Source organism: Chinchilla lanigera, unplaced genomic scaffold (genome assembly GCF_000276665.1).
Source record: "Chinchilla lanigera isolate Chin_1 unplaced genomic scaffold, ChiLan1.0 scaffold00032, whole genome shotgun sequence".
Lineage (NCBI taxonomy): Eukaryota > Metazoa > Chordata > Mammalia > Rodentia > Chinchillidae > Chinchilla > Chinchilla lanigera.
The window spans coordinates 66608-84537 of NW_004955433.1; the positions used below are offsets into that span (position 1 = coordinate 66608).

The 17930-nt window shown below is 54.8% G+C and overlaps 1 protein-coding gene across 1 annotated transcript in view; it reads left to right on the forward strand.

The window, feature by feature from the left end:
- The window catches only part of LOC102003578 (telomerase protein component 1-like), a 42079-nt gene extending 27014 nt beyond the window's left edge, over positions 1-15065 (forward strand). Inside the window, 30 exon segments of the mRNA XM_013516101.1 lie at positions 156-248; positions 495-627; positions 784-934; positions 1182-1315; positions 1682-1770; positions 2259-2373; positions 2803-3043; positions 3225-3348; positions 4674-4798; positions 4919-5018; positions 5205-5360; positions 5491-5703; positions 5953-6123; positions 6225-6420; positions 7042-7202; positions 7439-7552; positions 8237-8344; positions 8692-8824; positions 8912-8988; positions 9094-9226; positions 9337-9390; positions 9393-9472; positions 9626-9759; positions 12236-12364; positions 12478-12613; positions 14044-14094; positions 14096-14150; positions 14262-14446; positions 14559-14663; positions 14943-15065. Of these exon segments, the coding sequence (XP_013371555.1) occupies positions 156-248; positions 495-627; positions 784-934; positions 1182-1315; positions 1682-1770; positions 2259-2373; positions 2803-3043; positions 3225-3348; positions 4674-4798; positions 4919-5018; positions 5205-5360; positions 5491-5703; positions 5953-6123; positions 6225-6420; positions 7042-7202; positions 7439-7552; positions 8237-8344; positions 8692-8824; positions 8912-8988; positions 9094-9226; positions 9337-9390; positions 9393-9472; positions 9626-9759; positions 12236-12364; positions 12478-12613; positions 14044-14094; positions 14096-14150; positions 14262-14446; positions 14559-14663; positions 14943-15065 (3819 nt within the window).
- Positions 15066-17930: the final 2865 nt, after the last annotated feature.

Sequence of the window (17930 nt, forward strand, 5' to 3'; positions counted from 1 at the left end):
AGTGGGGAGGGATGCTGTACCCCAAAGTGCTGCCAGGGGCTGTCTGCTGATGGGACTCTCAGGAAGGAGCTGCGTGCAGTGAGCTTGGTGCTGGGACAGAGGCCGGCTGCGGCGGGCGCCCCGGTCCCCACGCTGAGTCCTGTGCACCTCACCAGATGCAGCTGCTGCTGGTGAAGCGGGCGTCAGGCCTGCCACTCTACCTGCGCCTGGTCACCGATCACCTGAGGCTCTTCACACTCTGTGAGCAGGTCGGTCGCTCCGCATCTGCCAAGTCCTGACCCACTTCCCCTGCTCTGTCCAGCTCCTTGGGCTCCGTACCTCATCCCCCTCCCTCACCTTTGCCATCTGTGATCGCCCGTCCCCATCCTGGCGTCACCCGCACCCACTTCTCTCCACCTGTCTCTCTTCCCCCTGTTGTGCTGCTGCTCCCTTCCCTGCCCAAGCCGCTGCTGCCCCTCCCCACCCCATGAAGGCTGGGCTCCTTCCCCTGCCAGGTGTCTGAGAGACTTCGCGCCCTGCCTGCCACCGTGCCCCTGCTGCTGGAGCACACCCTGAGCACCCTGGAGCAGGAGCACGGCCACAACGTCCTTCCACAAGCCCTGGCCACCCTGGAAGTCACACACAGTGGTCAGTGGTTGGGGCAGGATGGAGGCGGAGGTTCTCAGGGCTTGGGTGCCTTGATTCAGCTGGGATCTCCCCCAGCAGGGCGAGGCGGGACCAGGTGTCTTGGGCAAAGTAGCGCTGTGTGGTTTGGGTTGGGCCTCAGAGAGCCTGGGTTCTCAGGTCTAACTATGGAGCAGCTGCATGCAGTGCTCAGTGCATGGCGGAATCTGCCCAAGGGGGCTGAGCGCTGGGAAGACGCGCTGGCTGCTGCGAACAGTGGAGAGCCCTACCCCATGGGCCTGTTTGCCTACCTCGTGCAGAGCCTGCGCAGGTACAGGGCCCCGCCCAGCTCCCACTGCCCATGCCACTGTGCCTTCCCATCCCTGAGCCCGGACCCTTGCTTGTCTCTCCTTGCCTGGGGTCCCTCGAACAGCTGCCTCCCAGGCTCCGCATTAGATGCAACTCCGGTCGCCCTGTCCCATCCCAGGCAGGAATGAGGCCAACACCCAGCCAGGGTGTTCCCTGACTGGCCTCTGTCCTCTCCTCCCGGCTCCTCTGTCCAATTCTCCTGGGCACAGTTTGTTAGGAGAGGGCCCTCTGGAGCGCCCTGGTGCCCGCCTCCGCCTCCCGGATGGGGCCCTGAAGACAGCAGTCAGGCGTCGCTATGGGAAGAGGCGAGGGCTGGAGAACACGGCACATGTCCTTATTGCAGGTGAGCGCAGCCCAGTCGGCTGGGCACTAGGTCTGGGGCCTGCACCTAGTGGGCAGAACCAGCCACGGGTGCCCCTGTCTGTGACCACAACCTGTGCCATTTCAAGGGGGGATAACCCTGCTGCAGCCCAAGGGGCGTGAGGTTCAGGATGCTGCAGGGCTGAGCCCTTCTCAGTGTCTGGTTTTGGTGGAGTGTTTGTTGGTTTTCTGTTCTGAGACAGGGGCTTGCCATGTAGTTCAGGCTGGCCTGGAAGTCACTGTGAAGCCCAGGCTGCCGTCAAACTTGTGGTGATCCTCAGTCTCCGCCTGGAAGTGCTAGATTGCAGGTGTGTGCCGCTAAGCCTGGCACTCGGTTGCTTTCTTCCAGCTCTGCTCTGGAAGACATGTGACCCCGACGCTTCAGGCTCCTTCCAACATTGTCCTCCAGAGGCCCTGGGAGACCTGCCTTACCACCTGGTCAGCCCCCAGATCCCACAGGCACCTTTCCCAAGCAACTTTCTTGGCAATTCTTACTCGTTTGTTTTTGCGATACTAGGGATTTAGCCCAGGCCCCGCACTGGGGTGCATACCCAGCCCTTTGTTTTTACTTTGAGACTGTCTCACTCAGTCCCTAAGTTGCCCAGGCTGGGCTCGAACTTGCCAACCTCGTGCCTCAGCCTCGAGGAGTGCTGGGATTACCAGAGTGTGCCACCACGCCTGGTTTCTTGGGCTGTTGTTCGACCTCTCTCCCCTGACCACTACCGCTATGACCACGGCCATTTCCCTCCCTCCCAAGCTCCCTGCGCCTTTTCCCTTCCCGCTTCCCATCCTCCTTGAGGTCCTCTGTCCCACAAGTGGGTCCAGGTCCGGGCCGCAGGGGTGGGGTCTGGGAGTGCAAGGCGCCTCCTCCCTTTGGCTCCTCACCGCCTCTTCCCACTGCTGATGAGAACCCCCGACCTCCCCAGGTCCAGAGCGGGAACTGTGCCCTTCTGGCAAAGTTCCTCAGCAATCTGCACGTGGTGGCCGCACACCTGGACGTGGGCCTGCTCCCCCAGCTCTTGGAGGCGCATGCCTGCTATGGTGAGACGAGACCCTGGACGGTTTCCTCTCTGAGGCACCAGCTCCTGAGTGTGCTCACGAGAACCCTGCTGAGCGGGAGAAGGAGCAGGAAAAACCAGCCAGGCTTCTCCCCCAATTTGAACGTGGGAGGGTGAGCCAGTGATTCTCTGGAGACCTTCTACTGAGACCTCTTGGGTCACAAGTTCTGACTTCAATCATTGGGCAGAAAAATCATCTAGGAAACGTTCAAATTGCAGATGCTGAGAGCCCCCGATTCTGCTTCCCTCAGTCGGCAGGGGCCCAAAGCATTCTGGTACTTTACACAAGTGTTTCTCACGTGGGCCACACGAGCACATTTGGAGCCTGTTTCAGACCCATCAGATGCTGTGGTCTCTGGGTCACGGGGTCTGGCCGGCTCCCCAGTGACTCTGTGCCTCTCTCTCTTTCTAGCTTCCTCAGTCCCCGAGGAGGAGCAAGAGCTCCCTGAGGCTGATGTTGCAGCCTTCCGCACCTTCCTGTGGCAGCAGGCCCCAGTCCTCAGCCGCTACCCACTACTTCTGCACCAGCAGGCGGCCAACCAGCCTGTAGACTCACCTGTCTGCAGCCAGGCCCTGCTGCTGTCCCAGCGAGGGCACCTCCCGCGCATGCTGCGATGGCTCAATAAGCCCCAGGGCGTGCGGGCTCCGCGGAGGTGAGACCTGTGGCTGCAGGCCCTGGAAACTGGAGCACAGAAGGGCTGCGGCCCTTGTGAACCAGAAGGAAAGGACGGACTCCATCACCGTGGAGAGGGGGATTCCGCTACAGAGGGGCAGAAGTACATTTCCAGTTGCTTTCTTCTCCTAACTGCTTCTCTGTTCCTGCTCTTCCTGCAGCTGCAGCCGGTCTCTGGCAATTCCCTCCTCCCCCACTGCTGTAGCCTTCTCTCCTAGTGCACAGAGAGCAGCTGTGGGCACTGCCAGTGGGACGGTGTACCTTTTGGACCTGAGAACCTGGCAGGTAGGACGCTCTAGACAGGGCAGACGTTACCTGCAGAAAACCCTCAGCCCCTCACAGCTGGGCACATGATGATCTCCCTGGTTGCTTGAGCAGCTTGACCCTTTTCACTTCACACCCAAGGGTTTGGTCAGAAAAGAAAATCCCACAGCCGAGTGCACGGCTGTAATTCTAGCACTCCGGAAAGCTGGAGCAGGACCAAAAGAGTGCAGCCTGCACCACTTGACAACTTGCTGAGATCTTGTCTCACAAATAAAAACAAAAGGGCCTGGGGATGTAGCTCAATGCAAAGGCTGAAAAGAAAAATCCAAACAGCCAATATTTACCGCCCAGAGTTTATTGTAAGCCTTGTCTTAGTTACCTTTCTCTCCTTGCTGAGAGAAACGCCGTGTTGAAGGAGGAAAGGTTCGTTTAGCTCACAGCTTGTGGAAGTTTCAGTCCATCATCGGGCGGCTCCGAGGCAGGGCGGTTCAGGGCAGCGAGGCAACCATTTGTGGTGGCAGAAGACAGCAAAGGCGAGGGAAGCAGGAGAGAAGAGCAAGACCCTTTCCATCCCTCATACTGTGCGCAGACTGCCCACCCTCGGGCGGGTGCAGCAGTCCCACCCTGAATCCCAGTATCAGACTGTGAATCGGTTACAAACTCTAGATTCTGCCGCCCCCGAAAAGCCCACCCCCACTGCACTGCACGAGGCTTTGGGCGGAAGTCCAGACCCAGCCCATCACAGCCCTGTAAGGGACGAGAAGCGCAGTGGTCTGTGTGGCTCACTGTCTCTGCCCGTCCCATAATCAGACTGGGGAGAAGACGTGCAAGGTGAGGCAGGAACCAAACCCACGCTCTGCCGTCCTGGAGCGCATGTGGTTGTGTGGGAAGCAGACACGTAGGGTGCCGGAAGAGAGGCCTCCGGTGAGTGAGGAGCCGCAGCACAGACCGAGGGCAGTGTTCCCCATATGGTGCTGGGAAGGACCACAGCCGGGGGTGAGGGGAGGGCAGTGGTACATTAGGGAGAGGAGGGGAGTCCCACTGCCACGGCCACTCCTTCCTTTCCTCACCCGCTTCACCCCCAAGCCCCTGCATGTGCATTCGTGCGACTGCGTTCCCCGAGACTGTGAAAATCTGTGACCGGGGATAGGTGTGGGGTTTGGAGCAGAGCAGAGCCAGGCTGACTTGGATCGGGACTTCCACTGGTGCATGGTTTGGGCTGGGACTGTAGAGAGCCGGGAGCTCCAGGCCTTCTTGCCTTGGCCTTAGTTTCGGTTGGGGCTGGAGTGGTTGGACATGCAGGGTCAGGAAGTGGCCTGAGCCTGGCCTCCCGTCCTGCTCTACAGGAGGAGAAGTCTGTAGTGAGTGGCTGTGGTGGGATCTCGTCCTGCGCTTTCCTCTCGGACAATGCCCTGTTCCTTGCTGCCTTTGATGGGCTCCTGGAGCTCTGGGACCTGCAGTGTGGTTGTCGGTGAGGGGTCCCCCATGTCTCTGAGTGAGACCCTTCCCTGTTAGAAGCCCAGAGGTAAAGGAACAAGGAGAGGGCCATGGCCACTTAGACCCAGGGCCTGACTTTGTCTTCCTGGGACAGGGTGCTGCAGACCAAGGCTCACCAGTTCCAAATCACGGGCTGCTGCCTGAGCCCTGACCGCCGGCTGCTGGCCACCGTGTGCCTGGGAGGGTGCCTAAAGGTAAAGCGACCCTACTGCGGGTCAGCCCTGCGGGTTTGTCCTCTCAGCGTGGCTGGGCTGCTGACTGGTTGGCTGGGGAGCCCTTGCCTCCTACTGTAAGGGACTGGAGGAGGTGGCGTTGGGCTGTGAGGCTGAGCAGCTCCGCATCTGTACTTAGCCCCCACTCCTCTGCTGTCTCTCCTACAGCTGTGGGACACAGTCTGCGGGCAGCTCTCCTTCCAGTACACTTGTGCCAAGCCCCTCGACTGCGTTGCCTTCCACCCAGAGGGGCAGGCACTAGCCACCGGCAGCTGGGCAGGCAGTGTCAGCTTCTTCCAGGTGGATGGACTCAAAGCCACCAAGGTAGACGCCCGGTAGCTCTTGGGGAGGAAGCACAGGGGGCAGGAGTGAGGGGTGCGCATCCTGCCGCCATGTCACTTTGGGTTGTGCTGAAAGCGAGCCCTGGTCTTTCCATATGTACTTTCCCATGTAGGAGCTGGGGGCCCCAGGAGCCTCTGTTAGGACTTTGGCCTTCAGCACACCTGGCCGGGTTGTGGTTATAGGCTGGCTGGACGGGACGGTGGAGCTGTGGGCCTGGCAAGAGGGGGCACGGCTGGCCACCTTCCCTGCCCATTGTGGCTTTGTTTCTGCTGTGCTTTTCCCGCGTTCCCAGAGCCAGTTACTGAGGGCTGGAGAGGACGGCAAGGTCTGGTCGGCAGGTGCTTAGGGTGGGCTCTGAGGAGGGCGTAGCACAGGCTGGGACGGTGTGGGCAAGCGAGGGGCCGTGTGGAGGAAGCTAGAGGAGCTGGGAGGCCGGAGCGCCCGAGACAGGAGGCGGCATGTGCGTGGCAGCGCTCACCAATCTCGGGGAGGTGGACCTTAACGGGGTGGCCGTGGTCTGGGTGCAGGACCAGGTGGCCGAGGGATATGCTTAATCTGTTTTCTCGGCTGCCAGGTTCAGGTGTGGTCAGGCTCTCTTGGCAGGCCCCGGGGAAGCCTGGGCCCCGTTCCTCTCTCTCCTGCCCTCTCGGTGGCACTCAGCCCAGACAGCGAGCAGGTGGCAGTTGGGTACCGGACGGAGGGCATTAAGATCTACAAAGTCCCTGCAGGTACTGAGGGGCAACGGGTGGATTTTTGCAGCTTTGGAAGGCGGGCACCGCTTACCTTGTCCAGCTCCGAGTGTCTTTCCTCACTCTGTCTCTTCCTCCAGGTCCCCGGTGGGCGCAGCGTCGAATGCTAGACGTGGCAGTGTCTGCTCTGGCCTGGCAGAGCCCCACGGTGCTGGTTAGCGGTGCAGAAGACGGCAGCCTGCAGGGCTGGCTGCTAGAGGAAAGTGCCCTTCAGTGCCTCTGGCTCCTGCCCGGAAACCAGAAGCCGGTGCTGGGACTGGCCACCTCCCAGCACCTCCTGGCTTCTGCCTCAGGTACTGCTGAGCAGGGCAGGGTCTTCTGAATCTTTCTTTTTCACCCTGTGCTAATACTTCTACTAGTACTGTATGCGTGCGTGTGCCTGAAAGCGTGTGGATAGGCGTGGTTTTTACACATTTCAAAGGGCTCTGGACGCATTTCTCCTCCATAATCATTGTAGACAGTTTCTTTTGTTTCCCTGACCCCCAGTCTGGGGCTCTAAACTCCCCTCACTGCTTTGCATTTCTGCCCGCGGGAGGGAGACTTTGCTGTGGAAGCAGGTGGGTTCCCTGCGAAGAGCTAGAGATGGGGAGGTGACAGGAAGAGTGGCCTGGTCCTCTCAGGGAAAAGGGACCCTGGAGCTGTGTGAAGTGGCGTGGGGGAAGCTGGCCAGGGCCTTTGGGAGTGACAAGGAGCCACACTGCAGACTGCAGCTGTTGAGCTGGAGCTGCGAGTGGTGAGCATTCTCTCCAGAGGACAGGTCCCACCCAGGGCCTCCCACATCCTTGTCACTCAGGTCCTGCCTCTCCCGGAGCCCTGCCTCAGGCATCGCCCCGGGCCCCATGGTGGCCTCTGTCCCCCACGCCAGGCCTCTCTTCTGTCCTCTCTCAGGAAGCCTTCCTCTCTTTCCAATGCAGAGGATTTCACAATGCGGCTCTGGCCAAAGCAATTGCTGATGCAGCAGTACAAAGCAGGAGACTTGCCCCGTGGTGCTGAGCTCCGGGAACACCAGGGCCCCGTCAGCTGCTGTAGCTTCAGCGTGGACGGAGGCAGCCTGGCCACTGGCGGCAGGGATCGGGTGAGCCGCTGAGGGTGGGGATGCCCGGCTCCCAGCGCAGCCTGGCTGCCAGGTTCCTTCGGAGCCCATTTTCCCATTGCTTCCTCCTGCCTCTCGCTGGGCCGAGTCTCCTGCCAGTCTGTCCTCCTGCACGCTGTCGCACTCCTCCCTTCCCTGGAGCTTCTTGCTCCACGTGGCCCTGGTGCTCCTGCCCGCTCCCTGTGGTGCTGAGGCCTCGCTCTCCGTGGACCATCCAGAGTCTCCTCTGCTGGGACGTGAGGACACCACAGACCCCTCTTCTGATTCGCTCCTTCCCTGCCTGTCACCGTGACTGGGTCACTGGCTGTGCCTGGACCAAAGATGGCCTACTGGTGAGTGAAGGCGTGGACTGGCACAGAGCCTGGCAGGACTCCCGGAGGAAGGCAAAACGCTCCATTTTATTCCCTTTCTCGTGTCCACCACAGTAGGCAAAGCTAGCACTTACTGAGTGTGTAGCAGACCTGAACTGCGCTGTCTGCGTGCATTGCCACACTTGGTCAACATGAGTCTCAAGTTACGGACTCAGGGCTGGCGGAGTCGAGTTTCCCAGGGTCGGGTCCCATGCTGTCCTCACAAAGAGGAGACAGGAGTGACTGTTGTTCCAGTAGGTTCACTGTAATCTTTTCTATCACAGCCCACACTTAGCACTGCGGGTTTTTGCCCTTGTCTGGAGTTGCTGACTGACACTATGTTAATGACAAGTACCACTGAGACTATTACATGTGCTCTATGTACCAGGCAGGCACTGAGACCTGTCTAGAGATGCATCCAGCTCTTTAACAAGCATACCCGATGGGTAGGTCATCGTTTTCTTGCTTAGATTGTTGAGAAACAGAAAATCAAGGCTGGGAGAGATGAGTTTGCCGCACATCACAAAGCGATGCATGGAGGAGCTGGATTTAGCCCGGGGGAGACCCTGTTCCTCATCGGAAGGCTTCCAGTCCCTGCGACACAGCATGAGCACAGCCAAATGCGGGAGGGATGCCCAGAGCCCTGTCCCTCTCCTCTGACCACAGATCTCCTGCTCCAGTGATGGCTCTGTGGGGCTGTGGGACCCGAGGTCGGGACAGCAGCTTGGTCGGTTCCTGGGTCACCAGAGTGCTGTGAGCGCCGTGGTGGCTGTGGTGAGAAAGCAGCAGAGAGGCCCCCGGGGGTGTCCGGGAGCCTGCAGGGGCTTCGGGGGGCTGATGCTTTGGGCATGCACTCCCAAAGCAAAAGGCGGGGCAGACAGACGTGTCTGGGACTCGAGGATGGTGTCGGGGTTAAGCGCTGGTGTGGGAAGCAGAGATGGGGATGTGAAAAGCACGTCGCAGTGTGAGGACCACGGGGCAGGATCGCGGCCCTCATGAGCCGCACTGCGCCTGAGTTCTCCTCATTCGTGGGCGTCTTCCGAGTCCCGGGTGCTCAGCCCTCCCCTCTGTAGAGGGAGTCCCAGTTCCCTGAGTGTCCTGATCTTGTGTTCTGGGTGCAGGGAGAACACGTGGTGTCTGTGGACTGGGACGGGACCTTGAAAGTGTGGGACCTTGGAGGTGTGGAGCTGACCAGCGTCCCTGCCCACTCGGGACCCGTCAGCCAGTGCGCAGCTGCCCTGGAGCCCTGCACAGGTGAAGTGTCAGCGCCTCCTCTTCCCGCTGCCTCTCCCCGGTGCCGTGCTTTACCCTCCTCCTCACTCTGTCTCCTTGTCTTCTCAGCCAGACAGGCTGGCTCAGAGCTTCTGGTGGTGACTGTTGGGCTGGATGGGGCTGCACGGCTGTGGCACCCACTCTTGGTGAGTGTCCTGCAAGCCCTGGGGCCGAAGGAGGTGGAGAGGGTACGGAGCACGGCTTCCCGGTGGGTCACTGCCCAGCGGGGCGTCTGCATCCCTTCCTCCTAGGTGTGACAGACACACAGCCTCCCGGGACACAGCGGTCCGGTCAGTGCGGCTGCTGTCTCCGAGAGCTCAGGCCTCCTGCTGATGGCCTCGGAGGACGGTTCAGTGCGGCTCTGCCAGGTACCTAAGGAGGCAGGTGAGTGAGGCCTCCAGAGACAGGCGTGAAAGAGGGTTGTGTTGCTGAGGCAAAGAAGCAGCCTGGCCCCTCGGGTGCCACGGGACTAGCCCAGCTCCTTTCTTCCCCAGATGACACCGAGGCGCCTGGGAGTTTCGCGGCCATCACCGCTGTGGCCTGGGCCCCGAAGGGTCTGTGGCTGTGTCTGGAAATCAAGCTGGGGAGTTTACCCTGTGGCAGGAAGCCAAGGCTGTGGCCACAGTGCAGGTGACTCGGGGCAGCCTCCTGTCTCCGTGGGAGTCCTGCCCTGGCCATGCGCTTCATGGTACTTGCTGGGGCGGAGGTTACACGCGTGTGTGGCAGGGAAAGGCTCAGCCTGGCTCCTCAGAGGGACTGAAGTGAACTTGTTGCACACACCAGGCTCCAGGCCGGGTCAGCACTCTGCTCTGGTTCTCAGCAGACACCTTCTTCGTTCTCAGTGATGATGAAAAGATCAGCGAGTGGCAAGTGCTCGGGTTCGAGTGGCAGCCGGGTTCCACGTCCAGGAGGTTCAGGTGAAACCAGGCAGCTGGGGGAAGGTGATAGGAATGCAGTTTCCTTTTACCTGGGAGTTCCAGCACATCGCTGCCTCTGCTTCTCAGCGGGTCAACTGGACGCTAGTTATTGAGCAGGGAATGTTTTCTGCTCCTGGCCAGTCACTCTATGTGAATTCTTCTCAAGTGTCTATTTCATGCCAAGCTCGGGGCCAGTGAACCAGACACAATTGAATTTTATTCTTTCTTTTTAATTAATAGTACTGGGAATTGAATCCAGGGCCACACTGAAGACAATCCCCAGATCTTTATTTTATTTTGAGACAGGATCTCACTAAGCCTCACTTTGCCCAGGCTGGGCTCAACATTGAAATCCTCCTGCCTCAGCTTCCCAGAGGGCTGCAATTACAGGCATATAACACCATGCCCAGTTGGGTTTTAATTTTTCACTAAAGAAGGTTGCAGTAGGTTAAGAGGCTGCAGCATATGAGAAACTGTAGGAAAGACTTGATATTTGAGGTTGGGCAGAAGAATGAATAGGAGCTTTCTAATCCAGTGATGGAAGGGGTTGGAGTTTCATGAAAACGTAGCATTACTGAAAGGCCTGGAGCATGAATTTGTGTGGCGAATTTGTAGTATAGCCAAGACCTTGGGTTCCTGGGAGGAGTAGGGGAAGTTGAGGAGCAGGGGAGATGGTTAGATTGAAAAGATAAACTGAGACCAAGTTGTACAGGACACAGTAGGACGACCTTAATAGAAAGGTGGCACAATCATGTCACCCCAATATTAGGAAGGCTGAGGCAGGAGGATCATCGTGAGTTTGAGAACACCCTGAATCCTAGTAAATGTGCCCCTAACTCAAAAAAAAAAAAAAAAAAAAGAAAAAGAAAAGAAAAGAAAAAGGGAAAAGAACAAACAAGGAGAGTATTGAGAAGTTTGATATTGGTTCTTTTTCTTGCTTGCTTGCTTGCTTCCTTTTTGGTTTTTTTCATACTGTGGATCAAACCCACAGCCTCTCACATGATAAGCACGCAGTCTGCCCCTGAACAACCCTGCCAAATCTTCATGATCAGAACTTTAGTGAAAGAAGCTGGGCATGATGGAGCATTTCTTTAATGCCAGCTCTCAGGAGGGTGAGACAGGAGGATCTCCGTGAGTTTGAGGCCAGCCTGGGCTACATAGCGAGACCCTGTCTCAAAAAAATAAATCAGTAAATCAATAAAAATTTAAAAAAGAACTTCAGGTATGCTGCTACTGTTCTTTGTCTTTGTTTGTTTCTCATTTACTACTCTCTTTAAAATTTAAAAAAAAAAAAAAAAAAAGAACTTCAGTGAGAGAAGACGCTGGGGGAGTGTAGAGGACAGATGGATCCTGTGGGAGATCACCAAGCCACACGCACTCCCCCGAGAAATGTGGCCCCTCTTCTCCATCCTTCCCTGGCCTTTTCTTTAACCGGATTCACTGAGACCTGCAGAGCTGGCTGTGTGGGAGCGGATGTTCCCTTGATTGGCCAGAAGAAGGTGATGGAGGCCGGCCCATGTGCAGTGAGTCTCAGTGTAGCAAAGCAGCTGCGCAGGGACGAGCAGGGCCCCCTGCAGGTGGCTGGAATGGAAGCTCGAGCAGGACCCTGTGAGAGTCCAGGGCTAAGACAGGACATGACATCTCTGCTGTCCCCATGGGACACAAAAAGAATCCAATCTTCCTGGCAGTGAAGGTGCCAGCCTTGCGTACATGAAACTGTCCATTGCATTGCTGATTGGAGGGCTTCTGTGCCTGGGGCAAGGTGCTCTGTCTGTCCTCCCAGCCAGGCCTGCAAAGTTTTCTCCCTGTGGGCACAGGGACTCTTGGCCCCTTGTTCCTCCAAGCGGGTTGGGTTACCTCAGAGCCCCCTCAGCCGCAGATCGCTCTTTTTTCATCTGTGTTCCACATTGCCACGTGGGAGAATGAACCCTCCAGGAGACCCTTCCCAAGGTGCCAGTTATCGGGGACCCCCGCTTTGGGTTCCGCTGCCTGGGTTAAAGGGCACACTCCTGCGGGAAAGGAAAGAAAGAGCAAGAGACAAAGTCGTGGGGTACATAGCAGGGGTCTGGGACCACGAGTTGCTGTCTAGGAAGGAAAGGCCCCGAGTCTCTAGCCAGCTAGCATTTTAGGGACCAGTGTGGGGGAGAGGGAGGGTGCATTGCAGGTAGACTCCGCAGAGCATACTGATCAGCTGGCTTTAGGAGCGGAAGGGAAAGAAAAGGATGTTATTGGTTCCCAGCTTGAGGAAGCAAGGGGAGGGGATGATGAATACTAATACCGATAAAGGAAAATAGGGGCTGGTCTAGCATGCTCAGGGCCCTGCGTTGGACCCTTGGCACCATCAAAACTAGGAAAAATGGGCAGGTTATGTGGGGAAGGCAGTGCTTTTGCTTTGTACTTCATTTGTGAGGAATGCATGGGGAGCTGTGGAGCCTGAGGGAGGTAAGCTCTTCCCTCATACATTTCTGTACTATAGTCTTCACCTGAAACAAGTTTTGCCAGAATTTGGAGTCCTGACAAGTCTGGACCTGGCCCCCGATGGTCATTCCCTCATCTTGGTCAATGCGGATTTGGAAATACTACATATGAGGCCTGGGGATGCTCCGTCTATAATCGCGTAAGATCCATAATGTTTACTCCTCCTGAGCTAGAGAAGGAAAAGGAGGGGTTAGTGGTTACCTGGGTTTATTTTAGAAGAAGCACTGGAATCCTAAGTAGAAGTGGTCTGTGGCAGACTCTTACTTTCTTTTACACCAGGGACTTGTTTGGAATCCATCCCATAATATTTTCCACCCACAAGGAGTACGGGGTGTTCTTCCTGTTTGCAACTTTCCCGGGCATGCTTTCTTTCTTGGTAAGTCCTGTTGTGGTGTGTGTTACACATGTGTCCAGAAGCAGTGTTTTTCTGCGTTGGAGTGCATGACCAAGGAGAAGTGGAAGGAAAGGCAGTTTGGTCCAAATCCCCTTATCCTTCCATGGCAGCAGTTCTACTGTTCCAGAAAATCACAAGAAACTGGAAACCTAGAAGTTTTCTTTGTTGCTTTATTTTTTCTTGAGACAGGGGCTCGCTGTGTAGTTCAGGCAGGCCTTGAACTCACTATGTAGCTGAAGCTGGCCTCGAGCCCAGGGCAATCTTCAGCCCCAGCCTTCCAAGTGCTGGGAATACAGATGTGTGCCCCCACGCCCAGCTAGAAGGTTTCCTAATTGCATTTTCATTTCTCTTTGTCTTGTGGCTGTATTAGCATCTTCAGGGCGAATACTCCAGCACTGTCGTGATGTTGATCACTTACCTCACAGACGTGCAACACTTCCTGAGTAGGTTGTTCCGATGCTAGATGTTGATGTCCTCTGGAAGCTTACTAAACCCTCACCTAGTTCCTATTACAGTTATTCAGGAAGTGTATCAATGAGCCAGTTGTTGCATTCCTAGTTAGACACCTAAGAGAAATCTTTCTCCAAAACATAGGTACCAAGAATGTCTGTAGCAGTGTTGTTCATTAAGGCCAGAACAATCCACATGTTTATAAACAGGAAGAGGGTAAATAATCATGCTGTGTTCATGAAATGGAATAATGCATGGCAGGAAGATCTGTGGTACTGAGTATCAGTGAAAGGAGCAACAGGAAGTGGATATAGTGGTGCACGTCCATAATCCCAGCACTTGGGAAGTTGAAGCAGGAGGATTGCTATGAGTTCAAGATCAGCCTACACTACATAAATACATTCAAGGGCTGGGGATTTAGCTCAGCAACACAGCACCTGCCAGGCAAGCGCAAGGTCATGAGTTCAATTCCCGGTACCGGAAAAAAACAAACAAATAATAAATAAATAAATACATTCAAGACAAGCCTGTATGGTATAGTGAGACTCTCTTTCAAGAAAGAAAATGAACAACATGCCATAACCATTATCCTGGACAAATGAAGCCAGACATGAAGGAGTCCATACTATATAATTTTATTTAAATAAAACTAGAGAATAAGCAGAACCCACTTATGGTGACAGAAGTCAGAATATTGTTACCTCTGGAGGTGGCCTCGTACTGTCGAAGAAAGGGCAACTTTTGGGGTGATAGAAGCACTCTATTCACCTAGGGACGGTTGGGTGGGTAAATGTTACATAAAAATCCCATGAGCTAGACATTTAGCCATTGTGACCTGTACCATGTCCATGTCGTAGTTTGGTTTTACAAAGTTCTGGTCATCCTAGACAGAGCACTGCTGGTTGACCTGGCAGAGTTGTGTGCTATGGGCAGACTAATCCAAGGTACCTAACCTTTCACAGAAGCAAAAGGAAACCGGAGAGTTTGAAGATCATTTGAAATTTTTCATGAATTACCCCGTGTCCTGGTAGGAGCTCCGCAGTGATAACTCAGGCTAAACCTGAATCTGGTGAGTGGGCTGGGAAGACCAGAGAGGCCCTGAGGTGCCTGGGGTGGGGGGTGTGTTGAGCGGATCACCAGAAGCGCAGGTCAGTTTCCAACTCTGCCTTTCAACTGGCAGAGTCCTCATTCCTGTGTGCCAACTCCCATGGAGTGCTGTGGACCCTGGCGGGATGCACCCCTGAAGGAGAATGGAGCACAGGGAACATTTGGCAGGCTGAAGCCCAGGCTGCAGGGCCGGCCCCATCCTATGCCAGCATGGACATATTGGCAACCACAGAGTTAAAGATACAGCATTGTAGAAAGGTGGGTTGGAAGGAAGGGTGGCAAAGGTAGGGGAGGAGGTGGGAGCTGACCCAGCAGACCTCAGTGCCTCTGTCCTGAGCATTCAGCATGACGTCTCCTCTTCCTCTCTCAGATTCAGTCGGACTCTGTCACAGCCCTCCATGTGCTGCCTGGGATGCTGGTGACAGGTTCGAGGGATAGAGATGTTAAGCTATGGGCGAGACCCAGTATGCAGCTGGTAAGTGTGTGCATGTGTGTACGCACATGTTCCTGCGTGTATGTGTGTGAGTACATGCACACTTACAGGATGGGATCAAAGGGATGTTACAAGGGAACTTATTTGGGTAAGAAAAGACAGAAGATCAAAAGTGCATTTTCTTTCATTGCTTTTGGAGTGGTGTACCTGCTTCTAAATAAAAGGCATTTATTTGTGAAAGAAAAAGTAAATTACTGAAGAGAGCCTGGGTGGGTAGCTGGCCCTCAGCTCCCCCCACCCCACCCCCGTGTTCTGTTTTAGCTGGGCCTGTTCTGGTGCGAAGGGGCAGTAAGCTGCCTGCAGCCGTGCCTGGGACCTGACTCGACGCTGCAGCTGGCTGTGGGAGACACACAGGGCAATGTGTACTTTTTGTCCTGGGAGTGAAGGTTCACTGCTCGGGGCAGAGGTGATTCCACCTGTGCTCGAGATGCAAAGCCTGAAGGTGCTGTGGCTACCTCCTTCCTAAGATGATACAAATAAAGTGTCAGCGTGTCTCCAGGGCAGCCTTGTCTGTGCTCTCGTGTGGCTTTAGACCAGGAGGGAAGCATATGGTGGTTCTATGCATTGCTTTTCTCATTTAACATGAATTCCTGATACAAATGCCAGAATGTGCACCGCAGCTTTGGTAGGTGCTCCTTGAAACCAGGGTTCGGAGCTCCTGTGTGCCTTGCTCCCCAGGACCTCAGTTCCCCTGCCTTCCTGATGGGGAAAAAGAGCGACTCAGCAGCACTTAGCTTGAGCAGAGGGCTAAGAGCGCCCTTTGTGAAGAACAAGGGAAGAAGAGGGCACCAACAGCGCAGCAGGGCATTCAGCAGGAACTGGGATGCAGCCGGGACAACGCTAGGTTGCTCTGCTGGAAACGGCCCTTGTGAGAGCCACCTTCCCAGATGAGGGTGTAGAAGCCACAGCAGTGAGAGCAGAGTGAGCCTCTGCCTGTCCACGTGCGCTGCAGGCATTGGTCAGTGCAGTGATTGGCATTCCTGGGAGAAAAGTCATGGAGAGGGAGCTTTCTCAAGTTGAAACTTCACAGCTTCACACGAGACAACAAGTGGAATACTTATATCTGTGTCTCTTAACAGGACTCTAATCCTCTTCAATAAAAGTTCTAGAACTTTCTTCATTTCCTAAAGTTCTAACATACAGGAGAAATAATCCCTTTGGCTCCTTCTTCTAAGGGTTCAGGAGAAAGAACTATCCTGTGTTCAAGAATTTAAGAACTTTCCAGCCCTTAGGAGACTGAGCCAAGAGGATAAAAACATGTAAAAACAATTTAAGGGCATATATATATATATGAAAAGCAGTACTGTGTCAAGGATTTTTGTCCTGGGTAGGTAGCATTCTCCCAGAGAATGCCTTTCAACTGACAGAGTCCTCATTCCTGTGTGCCAGCTCTGACGGAGTGCTGTGAACCCTGGCGGGATGCACCGCTGAAGGAATGGAGCACAGGGAACGTCTGGCAGGCTGAAGCCCAGGCTTCAGGGCTGGACCCATCCTGTGCCAGCACAGGCAGGTGAGCGACCACAGAGTTAGAGATGCAGCATTGTGGCAAGGTGTACTGTGGTAATTGAATTTTTAGGACTTGGAGAGTTTGAGTGTACTGCCTTTTGTTCTTCCTCTGCCTTGATTCCAGGTTTTACACAGCTAAATCATCTGGGGACTTTACCTTTTCTTTCTTTCTTTCTTTCTTTCTTTCTTTCTTTCTTTCTTTCTTTCTTTCTTTCTTTCTTTCTTTTCTTTGGTACCAGGAATTGAACTCGGGACCTTGCACTTACTAGGCATGTGCTTGTGTCACTGAGCTATATCCCCAGACCTACTGTACTTTTCTAGCCAATTCCCTATCACCTCCCCCAGCTAGAGGATAAAGGCATCAACTGATACACAGTGACAGATCACAATTCCATCTTTTTCATGTGCCTCATGCAAAGGTTGTAAATATATCATGGAATACCACTTCTATAAATATCTTGTCACTAGGGTGGACCGGGGTTAATTTGACAGTTATTGTCCGCAGTCCTACCCAGAAGCCCTGCAGAGCATCATGGCATGGCATGCTCCGGAAAGAACCTTAAGGGCCAGAGGGCATAGAGCAGTGCTAGAGCCCTGGTGGAGAATGCACAGGCCCTGACTTCGATCTTCAGAATGGGGGAAATAGACACTCATTTCATTCCTGTCCTTTGCCATCCTACAGCCCAGTGAAGGGCAGGAGAAGGCCCTAGTTATGCTTCCGTGGTCTGAATGTTTCACAGACACACCCGACTTGGGTGTGTGAGTCAGCTTTCTCGGGGCTGAGGCAAAATCCCCGACACCCATCATGTAAAGGAGAGGTTCAATGCCGCTGACTCCTCGGGCTCCAAGGCAGGATCATCATGGTGGAAGAGCTCAGTGGAGAAAGCTGTTCATCTTATGGCAGTCAGGAAGGAGGGAGCACAGAGGCCCCATGGAGGGGCTGTGCTCTCCAAAGGGACTGCATGGTGACACGCCTTGTCCCCTCAGACTCCACCTCTGAACACGAGAGTGCCAGACACATTTTAGATCTGCACCACACTGCTAAGGCTGGAATAGAGATGGGGAAGGTCAAGCAAAGGGTAACTTACTCAGCAGATTGAGACTTGCTGAATCTTGAAGAAGTTTAAATGTTTGTCTCACCTTGGAGATGCTACAGAGCAAGGCCATACTATATTTCCTGTGATGAAAGACAGTGCCAGACTTTCGGTGAAATTAAATACAGTTGTTACCTCTTATCCACGACTCCATATTCTGTGGTTTTGGTTACTTGTGTTCAACTGGGGTTCAAAAATACTATGGGAAAACTTGTAGAAGTAAGCAATTCCTGAGTTTTAAATTGTGTGCATTCCGGGTAGCGTGATGAAATCTTGGTGTGTCCTGCTCCATTCGTGGGCGACAGGAGCCATCCCTCTTTCCAATTAGTTCCTTAGGTCAGCTGCTACAGCACTTTGGTACTTGTGTTCAAGTAACACTCGCGTACTCCCCTCATACTGTATTATGGAGCTGACATCACCTCCCACCTCATCTCACCGCACGGGCACCGCGTCATCTCCTGCCATCAGAAGAGGGGCAAGTGTAGTCCAGGACAGAGAGAGTTGCAGGGCGTGGTGGTGCACGCCGGTAATCCCAGCACTTGTTAGGCTGAAGCAGGAGGATTGCTGTGAGTTTGATTCCAGCCTCTGCTACATAGTGAATTCAAGGTCCACCTTAACGACACAGGGAGACCCTATCTCAAAAAGAACA